The sequence below is a fragment of the Hyaena hyaena genome, unplaced genomic scaffold (genome assembly GCF_003009895.1).
Source record: "Hyaena hyaena isolate Hyena2069 unplaced genomic scaffold, ASM300989v1 scaffold_9, whole genome shotgun sequence".
Lineage (NCBI taxonomy): Eukaryota > Metazoa > Chordata > Mammalia > Carnivora > Hyaenidae > Hyaena > Hyaena hyaena.
In genome coordinates this window covers 6172284-6183371 of record NW_024080641.1, presented here as the reverse complement: position 1 = coordinate 6183371, position 11088 = coordinate 6172284, and the positions used below count along the sequence as shown (strand labels likewise).

Sequence of the window (11088 nt, the reverse complement as noted above, 5' to 3'; positions counted from 1 at the left end):
AGCTCCCATAAAGCCCCGACTCCTGAAGTCCCACCTTCCCCATGCCAGACGCTCCCCTTCTAAAACTACAACTCCCACTATGCCCAGAGGCGCTCAGGCGCTTTACGCGACTGCACCTCCCAAGGTGTTTCACGAGCCGGACCCTCCCGGACGTCATCACGACTACAACTCCCACAATGCTCGGCGGCAGAACCACCGCCCCCGGCGGCTCCGGAAAGGCGCCACGTCTGCTCCGCTGGGTGGGGCAGGGCTCGAGCGGGGCCGCCGGGGTCTGCAGGGCCACGGGCTCGTTACAGCGGTTCTACCCCTCACAACACAGACATGGCGGCCGAGAAGGGCCAGGAGAAGGATGCCGAGCCGGAAGGACTGAGCGCCTCGTGAGCCAGCCCTAGACCCCCCATGATCGAAAGCCGGGGGCCCTGGCCCCCCGCCCCTTCCGCCCCCGGGTCCCAGAAATCCGGGCCCCAAACACCAGAGTCAGGGCTCCCGGTGTCCCCTTCGAGGACTCTGCAGTCTGGGCCTTCAGCCCCCCCCCCCCTCCCCTTGGATCCAGGAGTCTTGGACCCTTAACCCCTAGGACCCCGGAGTCCAGCCCCCCTCGGCCCCCTTATTGCTTAGGGGTAGGGGATTGGGGGTCCAGGCTCCATCGCGGTCTACCGCTGACCCGGCCGCGTCCACCAGGACCCTGCTGCCGAAACTGATCCCATCGGGCGCAGGCCGTGAGTGGCTGGAGCGGCGCCGCGCGACCATCCGGCCCTGGGGCTCCTTCGTGGACCAGCGGCGCTTCTCGCGGCCCCGCAACCTGGGCGAGCTGTGCCAGCGCCTCGTCCGCAACGTGGAGTACTACCAGAGCAACTATGTCTTCGTGTTCCTGGGCCTGATCCTCTACTGTGTGTGAGTGCCTCTCCCGCCCCGCACTTAACCCCGGCAGCGGGGCCTCGCCCCCACGGGGAGTACGGCCCCGCCCTCCGCGTCCAGTCCCTCCTTGTCAGCCTAGCAGGGACACAGTGTGACCAGATGTGACCTGGCCTTGCCTGGCCTCAATGATGTAGCCCGCCATCCACCGGTGTAGGTGGTCAGGGTCCCCTTGGCAGGCTCCTTCCCAGCTGCCTGACCCATGCCTCCCTACGCTTCTCCAGGGTGACGTCCCCCATGCTGCTGGTGGCTCTGGCTGTCTTCTTTGGCGCCTGTTACATCCTCTACCTGCGCACGTTGCAGTCCAAGTTTGTGCTTTTTGGTGAGAAATCCCAAATCCAGACGGTTCCCTGATCCTTATCCTGGTCTTGAAACACAAACCCTGGTCCGCCCAAGCCTAGATCTACACTAGATCCCTCAAACTCGATCCACTAAAATCTCAGGCATACCACATGCTCCCACCCAGTCTCAGACCCCCCCCCCCAGATGGTACTCCACAAACCTGGAGATACCCCAGAACCTACGTTTCACTCTGTCCCGAAAACCTACTTTTCCTCCTCCATCCTTCCTCGCCTCTCTGCAGAAAGTAGCAGCTGCAGGTACCCACATTGGACACCTGGTGGCGACCTTACACTGGCCTAGATCTGTGTCCTTGCCCTTTTCCTGCTTCCTGGGGTGGGGCGTGAAAGATCTCAGGACTGCTCAGAGAGGGAAGCTGAGGTTTGTGGCTCATGTGGTCCCAGACCGGCCCTGGGCAGCACCGGGAAGAAAGAGGGGCCTGAGTCTCTCCCCACCTCCCAGGGGAAGCTCCCAATTCAGAGTGGCGATCTGGGATCAAACAGGAAGATCTAAGAGAGAGTCCCTCAGGGGCTTGCACCTTCTGCCCGCTACAGGGGTGGGCTGGCTGAGGGGCATGTCAGGTGTACACAGGGCATGGAGGGAGTGCCCAGAGCACGGCTGCGACTTGGCTTCAGCCCCCACTGCCACAGAGGCAGTGATCTTCCACTGTGTCCCCAAGAAGCCAGAAATCTGTATCGTTATGTGAAATCATTGTTTCTCCATCAGCCATAAATCAGGTTTTGGGGGAACATTGTACAGACACGAGAAACACATCCACAGGGGCGCCCAGGGGCCTCAGTCAGTGGGCGTCTGACTCTTGATTTTGGCTTAGGGTGTGATCTTGTGGTTCGTGAGTTCGGGCCCCACATTCGGCTCCGTGCTGGGAGCCTGCTTGCGATTCTCTCCCTCTCTCTGCTCCTCCCGCTCCTCTCTCTCTCTCTCTCTCTCTCTCTCTCTCTAAATGAATAAATCTTTTGGAGAGCCTGGGTGGCTTAGTCGATTAAGTGTCTGACTTTGGCTCAGGTTATGAACACAGTTCGTGGGTTCAAGCCCCACGTCAGGCTCTGTGCTGACAGCTCAGAGCCTGGAGCCTGCTTCAGATTCTGTGTCTCCCTCTCTCTCTGCTCTGCCACTTGCACTCTTGTTTCTCTTTCTCAAAAATAAATAAACTTTAAAAAAAAGAGAGAGAGCGTGCCAAAGTCTGGAGAAGGGGGAGCCTGGGGGCTCCCTAGCAGGAGTGGGGCTGAAGGGCAGTGAGCACGGGGAATGGGGGGTGGGGGGGAGCGGGTAGGGCAGTAAGGAAGGTGTGCTCAGTTCTGGCGGACGGAAGGTGGAAACATCAGAGAAATGGGTGAGGCCAGGGCTGGAGGGAGCCTTGACATGAGGCGTTTAGATGATCCTGAGGCTCCTGGAGCTTGTGACAGCAGACTGGGGTGCGGGACACCAGGAGTTACTGGGGAGAGATCATGAGTGTCCAATGGCATCTATCCCCCAGGCCGAGAGGTGAGCCCCGCCCATCAGTACGCTCTGGCCGGGGGTGTCTCCTTTCCCTTCTTCTGGCTGGCTGGTGCAGGCTCTGCCGTCTTCTGGGTCCTGGGTAAGTACAGGGTCTGGGGAGCTGGGGCCGGTGGGGGGGGTGGTGGTGATGGGGAGCAAGTGAGGGAGTGAGGCCCCGATCTGCCTGTTTTCGTACAGGAGCCACCCTCGTGGTCATCGGCTCCCATGCCGCCTTCCACCAGATCGAGGCCGTGGACGGGGAGGAGCTGCAGATGGAGCCAGTGTGAGGTGTCTGAGGACCCGCCGGCCTCCCGAGGCAGCTGCCCCGCCCCTGGCCACCCCTGCCCTGCACGGCCCTGCACTCCTGGCCAGAGGCCTCCTTCCATCCAAGCCCGGGGGGGAATTTCAGCTTCCGAAATAAAGCTGTTACAGTTGTCATTCAGCCGATACACTCCCGGGGTCTTCTGTGGGCCTGTGCGGGGGGTGGGGGGGTGCTGGGGAGACTGCGGGGGGGGGGGGGACTCATTAAGCAAGGTAAGTTACTAAAGTATGCTAGGACAGCAAATGGTGGTAAGTGCGGTACCCCAGACCGCCCCCCCGTGGTCAGGGATTTGCTAGGCGGACTCTGTATACAATTGCACCTACAGCTGCAATTCATTGTCGTGAAAGACGACAGAGTGAAAAGAAAAGGCACGTGGGGCAGACAGAGTCCAGAGAAAGCCGGGCACAGGCTTCCCGGAGTCCTCACTCAGGGGACCCCCACGCGCTGTGCTCAGCTCCTCCGCAGCCAGTTGTGAGAGCAGGTGTGGGTGTCAGCCAGGGAGGAGGTTCACTGGGGACTCAGTGCCCAGGCTTCCTGCGGGGGGGAGTGGGGAGGGGGGCGGTACATGAGCGCCCCCTGTCTAGCATGTCCCGGAAGTCCAGACTCCCAGAAGGAAAGCAGGTATTGAGCATAAATGGTCCCGTTGGCACCAACAGTGTAGACAGTGAGTCACTCTTACCGAGGACCAGGGAGAACCCTTCTGGAATCCCAGTTCCCCGACACCTGCCAAGGGCCAGCTACGCAGGCAGCCGTCTCCAAGGACAGCCGACCACGTTAACCCTTCCCTGCATGAAGAAAGTTCTGGGGACGAGCTGCAGGTTAAAGAAGGCCTCCCTGAGGTGACGCTGAGCGAAGGAGCAGCTGCAGGTCCTTAAGAAGAAAATGCTCTGGGCTGAGGGAGAAGCAGGTTCAAGGTCCAGAGGCGGCAGCAAGACTGGGGGTCCCAGTGGAGCAGCCAGGAGGCCCACGTGGCGGGAACAGCAGGCGGGGACAGTGGGAGGCTGGCCGGCTTCGGTGAGGGCTGCAGCTGTACCCTGGGTGACGCAGCCTGCGTTTCGTCGTGACATGAACACCATCCGCCGTGTGGCAGCAGCGCTGACACGAGAGGAACACTGGGCAGATGTGACAGCAAAGCGGGGCTGCCGCACACGGGGCTGGTCCCGGAGGGCTCTCAGAGGAGGTGACCTTTCAGTGAGCCTTGAGGGGACACGGAGGCGGCCGGGGAGAGCTGTGGGTGGGGGTGGCCTGAGCAGACCCCACCCCCAGGCCTCGCAGCGCCACCCCCTGGCCTCTCCAGCCTTGAGTGTCGCCACCCAAGCTCCACCCACTCACCATTCCGTCAGCACGTGCCCACTGGGTACCCTGCATTGTTCCGGAATCATCTGTCACACAAGGCACCAGCCACATGTGGCTATAGAGCACTTGACAGAAACGTGGCTGGTCCGAATCAAGATGTGCTGTGAGTATAAAATCACACCAGGTTTCAAAGACTTAGCAGGAAACAGCGTAAACTGTCTTATTAAGAATTTTCTACCCTAGTTATACATTGGAAGGACAGCGTGTTGCAGAGATGAGGCAAATGTATTATTTTCACTTTTTTTTCTTTGCTTTTTATTTTTTATTTATTGATTTTTTAATGTTTTATTTATTTCTAGGAGAGAGAGAGAGAGAGACAGCGTGAGCAGGGGAGGGTCAGAGAGAGAGGGAGACACAGACTCCGAAACAGGCTCCAGGCTCTGAGCTGGCAGTCAGCACAGAGCCCGACGCGGGGCTCGAACCCACGAACCGCGAGATCATGACCTAAGCGAAAGTCAGACGCTTAACCGACTAAGGCACCCAGGCGCCCCTTTTCTTTGCTTTTTAAAATGTGATTAAGTAGGGGCGCCTGGGTTGCTTAGTCGGCTGAGCGTCCGACTTTCGCTTAGGTCATGATCTTGCGGTTCGTGGGTTCGAGCCCCGCATCGGGCTCTGTGCTGACTGCCAGCCCAGAGCCTGGAGCCTGTTTCCGAGTCTGTGTCTCCCTCTCTCTCTGACCCTCCCCTGCTCACGCTGTCTCGCTCTCTCTCCTAGAAATAAATAAAAATATTAAAAAATAAAAATAAAAATAAAATATGATTAAGTAGATGGGGCGTCTGGCTGGCTCAGTCAGTTGAGCGTCTGACTCTTGATCTCAGCTCAGGTCTTGATCTCAGGGTCGTGAGTCCAAGCCCCATGTTGTGCTCCGTGCTGGGCGTGAAGCCTACTTTAAAAAAAATGTGATTAAGTAGAAAATATAAAGGGGCTGGTATCCTGGGTCCACTGGACATGCCGGCTGACATGCTGGGGAAACAGCAGCACCACAAACAGACTAAGCTCTGCCCTCCCCGGGGCTCACGTTCACTGGGACAGGTGCACAATACAAACACCCAGCAAACAGGAAACTCAGAGAGTGATCAGCTTGTGGCACCAATAAAGCAGGACGGGGCGAGGCTAGAGAGTCCTTGTGGAAGGAGAGGGCTCACTTGGAGTGGTGAGGCAGGGCCCTGCTGGGCACAAGGAGGAGATTGCTCCCTGGAGGTCTGGGGGAAGAGTATTCCAGCCAGAGAGAACAGCAAGTGCAAAGACCCTGTGGTCGGACGTGCTCAATGACAAGGCAGCGCTTGTGGCTGGGTGAAGGGAGCAAAGGGAATAGCCGTAGGGGATGACGGTGGAGAGGTTGTTGGTGCCAGATCATGCAGGACCTGCAAGCCATAGAGAAGCTCTTTGGATTTTAACTTAAGGTAATGTACCTCTAATTTTTTTAATGTTTTTTTTTTTTTTAAATTTCTGAGAGAGAGAGAGAGAGAGAGACCGTGTGAGCAGGGGAGGGTCAGAGAGAGAGGGAGACACAGAATCTGAAACAGGCTCCAGGCTCTGAGCTGGCAGTCAGCACAGAGCCCGACGCGGGGCTCGAACCCACAAACCGTGAAATCATGACCTGAGCCGAAGTTGGATGCTTAACCGACTGAGCCACCCAGGCACCCCGATAATGTACCTCTAGAAGGGTTTTTGAACAGTGGCGGCACAGATTCAGGTGTGAATGTTAAAATATCCCTTTGGGGTCGTGTGGGCGTTGGGCTAGAGGGAAGGGGGCCAGGGAGGATGAGCCAGGGACATGGAGTGGAGGAGGGACAGGTAAAACAGATTGAGGACAAGGAGCTTCGTGACTGGTTGTGTGGGGACTGAGTGGGAGGGAGCAGGCCAGGATAAACCCAGGCCTCAGTTTCCAACAAGACAGGGAGACCAGGGCGCTGGGGTGTCTGGGTCCACCTTGGTCCCGGAGGGCACCAGGGGCGCGCTTCCAGTGGCCGCCACCAGAGGGCGGAAAAGTGCTTCCCGTAGACCTTCTCCAGGGAGGGAGCCAGAGAGGAGTTTCTGGGAGATGAAACCGGGGAGCCGGAGCACAGGCAGGCTCCTGGGTCTACCCGGAAGCCAGGCTCCCAATCCCAGTGCTGGGGTAGTAGTCGGAGTTTTGTTTGCTGATGGAGAAGCCAGTGCTCCTTGGGGAGAGGGTCTTCATGCCCCTGGGGCAGGTGGCCACTCCGTTCAGTTTACGCAGCTGAGCCTGGAGGGAATGTGGTCAGGCTGCCTTGTTTGTACTTGATGAGGTCAGGGGCCCAAGGGCCGGGACTGAGGTCACTGAGGCAAGTGCTCCGCAGCCTGGGGTTGGGGGCTTGTGTGGGAGGTTGAGAGGTCTAAGGTTGGGGGGGGTGTGGCTGATTACAGGTCCCTAATTCTGATGTTGGGTTATTGAGATGCCTCCGAATAGAAGTTTCCATCCGGATGCTCACGCCTGTTCTCTCGCATCCCTCCTGCATGACCTGCATGACCTTGCCTTGAGAGGTTTGGATTGGAGGCAACAAAAACAAGGGCTTGGTGTCTTGTCAGGGGGACAAAGGGCTGGTTGTCTATTTTGGTGACAGATCCTGGGGCTCCAGCTGGCTGTCCGGGAGTGACAAATCTGGGATGTGGCTGTCGACTTCATGTTGAAAGAGCCTGTGGGTCCAGATTTGGTGGGACAGGGACAAGGGGTGCCTCGCCTCATTTTAGGTGTCACGTGGGACATCTGGCTGTCTTATCTGAGGAGACAGTTTCTTTTTTTCTTCTTTTTTTAAAATGTTTTATTTGTTTCTGAGAGAGAGAGAGAGACTGTGAGCAGGGGAGGGTTAGAGAGAGAGGGAGACACAGAATCTGAAACAGGCTCCAAGCTCTGAACTGGCTGTCAGCACAGAGCCCGGCGCGGGGCTCGAATCCACAAACTGTGAGATCATGACCTGAGCCGAAGTCGGACGCTTAACCCACTGAGCCATTCAGGCGCCCCTGAGGAGACAGTTTCTAGTGTGGGGTAACAGAAATTGGGGATGGGGCACGAGGGGGGGGGCGCTCAATCAGTTAAGCATCTGACTCTTGATTTTGGCTCAGGTCAGGACCCCAGGGACATGGGATCAAGCCTGAGTCAGGCGCTGTGTTGAGCGTGGAGCCTGCTTAAGCTTCTCTTCCTCCCTCGCTTTCCTTCTGCCCCTCCCCCACTTATGTTTTCTCTCTCTCTCAAATTAAAAAAAAAAGAGAAATTTGGGATCTTTTATCACTTTTGAGGTAATCATTTATCTAGCTTTGGATGACAGAAAAAGGGTGTGGCCTTATCTAGGTAGCTAATTTGGAGGAATGACCCTGAGAGCCCAGGACCCTTGCTTGGGATGACAAGGCAGGGCGTCCCCTTGGTTGGAGGTGACCTGATTGGGGTCTGTCGTCCCCTCGAAGCAGCAGAAACAGTCCACGTCGTCTAGTTTGGAGCAGCAAGAGCACGGGGGTGCTGCTGTGTAACTTGGGGCAACAGAGATTGAGGGGTCTCACTGCCGTGTGCAGGGACAGTGACTGGGGAGACAGTTTTTAGTTTGGGGAATGTCTGCTTGTCTCGTTTGGGGTTAAGAACGCAATGGGTCTAGTTCTCAAATGTTAAGCGACAAATTAAGGACTCTTTTGTCTGTTTGGGAGTGACCGGGACTGGGGTTGTCAGAGATGGGGGGTTTGGCCAGGGTTGGGGTGATGGCTCTGGGAGTCTAAGGTCTAGTTTGGGGAGACAGATGGTAGTTGCTAGGCTGAGACACCAACGTTAAAAAATGTTTTTAATGTTTATTTATTTTGGGGGCGCCTGGGTGGCTCAGTCGGTTCAGCGGTCAGCTTCGGCTCAGCTCATGATCTCACAGTTCGCGAGTTCTAGCCCCATGTCGGGCTCTGTGCTGACAGCTCAGAGTCTGGAGGCTGCTTGGGATCCTGCGTCTCCCTCCCTCTCTGCCCCTCCCCTGCTTGTGCTGTTTCTCTCTCTCTCAAAAATAAATTAAAACATTAACATTTTTTTAAAAAATAAATAAACGTTTGTTTATTTTTGAGGGAGGAGAGGCGGAGAAAGAGGAAGACACAGAATCCGAAGCAGCCTCCAGGCTCTGAGCTGTCAGCACAGAGCCCGATGCGGGGCTCAGACTCACGAACCATGAGATCGTGACCTGAGCTGAAGTTGGACCCTTAACGAACTAAGCCCCCCGGGCGCGCTGAGACACCAACATTTTAAGGTTTGGGATGCCAGACTGAGCATTCAGTGACTAGTTTGGAGCAACAGAAATCGGGGGTCAGGTGGACTCCATCGGGGGGTCTGAGATTTGTGGTCTGGTCATCTCATTTGGGGTATCAGACACACAGTCCAATTGTCCAGTTTGGGGTTACAGAGACCGCCAAGGGACTGGTTATCTGGTTTGGGGCGATGACCCTGAGGTTCAGGGCTTCGGTTTGGGGTGAGAGCTATTGGGGGCCACTGGACTAGTTTGAGGCGGCAGTTGGGGTGACGGGCTGATTGGGGTCTATTGTTTGGCTTGGAAGGCAGGGCTTAGGCATGTGGTTCTCATGATTGGGATTTCAGAGGCCTCTGGGCTTTCTTTGTCTAACGGGGAGACCAGACCCTGGGGATCCAGATGCCTAGTTTTGGATATATGAAATGGGGTTCACTAGCCTAGATTGGGGTGGCAGAGACTAGGGTTCTGGGAGTCAGGACGTGGCTTGGAGTGGCAGAGCCTCGGAGTCCAGCTGTCTAGTTCGGGATGACAGAGATTAGGAAGTAGTGGTGCACCTTGGGATGAAGTGTCTGGGGTTCTTGGGTCTTGTCTGGGGTGACGTCAAGTGGGAGTTTGCTCTTCGAGTTGGGCATGAGTGGGATGAGGGGGTCTGTCTGCCCCGTTCAGGACAGCAGATGAGTCTGCCTCACAAGATGAAGGTTAAAGGGGCTTTGGGTCCCCGTCTGTAGCGTGAGGTGACACTTCATGCACCCACCTAGTTGTTCCACGTTGATTGACAGGAGGACCATTGTCTTGTTCAGGGTGGCAGGGTCTGGGGTCAGTTGTCTGGTGCTGTGGGGCAGAGAATGGGTTCCAGGAGTATTTGATAGAGACGGAAGCCTTGGTTGTTGTAGGGAAGAAAGCAGAGGCGCCTCGGTGGCTCAGTGGGATAAGCGTCCAACTTCGGCTCAGGTCATGATCTCCCAGTCCGTAAGTTCGAGCCCCGCATCGGACTCTGTGCTGACAGCTCGGAGCCTGGAGCCTGCTTCAGATTCTGTGTCTCTCTCTCCCAGCCCCTCCCCCACCAGCTCTCTGTCACTCTCTCTCTCTCTCTCTCTCTCTGAACAATAGATAAACATTAAAAAATAATTAACAACACGCCAGTCAGAGTGGCTAAAATGAGCAAATCAGAGAACTCTAGATGCTGGCGAGGATGTGGAGAAACGGGCACCCTCCTTCACTGTTGGTGGGAATGTAAACTGGTACAGCCCCTCTGGAAAACAGTGTGGAGGTTCCTCAGGAAACTAACAATAGAACTCCCTTATGACCCAGCAATAGCACTGCTAGGAATTTACCCAAGGGATACAGGAGTGCTGAGGCATAGGGGCACATGTACCCCAATGTTCATAGCAGCACTCTCCACAATAGCTAAAACATGGAAAGAGCCTAAGTGTCCATCAACAGATGAATGGATCAAGAAGATGTGGTTTATCTATACCATGGAATACTACATGGCAATGAGAAACAATGAAATCTGGCCATGTGTAGCAACATGGATGGACCTTAAGGGTGTTATGCTGAGCGAAATAAGTCAGGCAGAGAAGGACAAATATCATATGTTTGCACGTATAGGAGGATTAGGAGGAACTTGACGGAGGAACAAGCGGGAGAAGAAGGGCGGAAATGGTGGGGGAAAGGGAGAGAGGCAAACCATGAGAGACTCTTGAATGCTGACAAAAACTGAGGACTGATGGGTGTGGGGGGGAGGGGGGGATGGGCATGGAGGAGGGCACTTTGGGGATGAGCACTGAGTGTTATGTAGAAACTAATTTGACAATAAACTATTTGTAAAAAAAAATAATAATAATAATTAACAAAAAATTAAAAATAATAGAAAGCAGGGTCCCAGGGACCCTTTGCGTTGACAGACTCCGGACATCTGGCTGCCCAGTTTTGTGAGACAAAGATGAAGGTCCCTGAGATGTTTGGGATGACAGACTGGGGTCTGGACTGGGGTCTGGTTGCCTAGTGTCAAGCGACAAACCGGAGGTACTAAGGCGCATTTGGAGTAAAGAGACGGGGGGTTTTCCTGTCTAGTTTTATAGGACAGAAGCCAGGGGCCCAGGGTGTTTGGGGGATGACAGGGAGTGGAGGCCTGGGTGTCTAGTTTGCTAGAATAATGACTGAGCTCTCAGGGTGTATTTGGGGTGGCAGAGATCAAGGTCTGCTTGTCTAGTTTTGTGGGGCAGAAGCCGGTGTCCCCAGGATGTTTCAGGGTGACCGACCAGGTGAGACCAGAGGCTTGGTTATATAGTCTGGCTAGGGAACTGGTGCTCAGATTCCTAACTTGTGAAGATTGTTGGAGCGACAGACTTTATTCCCCCCACTGTCACATCCGAGGTGACAGACGGTAGGCCTGGTGGTCTTGAAAGGGTGACAGAAGCTACGGGT

At 55.6% G+C, this 11088-nt stretch overlaps 1 protein-coding gene across 1 annotated transcript; it reads left to right on the top strand.

Annotated features, from left to right (window-relative positions):
- Positions 1–202: 202 nt before the first annotated feature.
- Positions 203–3193, top strand: RABAC1 (Rab acceptor 1). The gene is made up of 5 exons (XM_039244335.1): positions 203–377; positions 682–894; positions 1140–1237; positions 2750–2851; positions 2950–3193. The coding sequence occupies exons 1-5, from the start codon at positions 322–324 to the stop codon at positions 3036–3038; spliced, it is 558 nt and encodes a 185-aa protein (XP_039100266.1). The 5' UTR covers positions 203–321; the 3' UTR covers positions 3039–3193.
- The last annotated feature ends 7895 nt before the right edge of the window (positions 3194–11088 follow it).

Coding starts and splice junctions, on each gene's coding strand:
- RABAC1 (XM_039244335.1), top strand. CDS start 322: ATGGCGGCCGAGAAGGGCCAGGAGAAGGATGCCGAGCCGGAAGGACTG. Junction 895..1,139: donor GGCCTGATCCTCTACTGTGT/GTGAGTGCCTCT, acceptor ACGCTTCTCCAG/GGTGACGTCCCCCATGCTGC. Junction 1,238..2,749: donor GTCCAAGTTTGTGCTTTTTG/GTGAGAAATCCC, acceptor TCTATCCCCCAG/GCCGAGAGGTGAGCCCCGCC.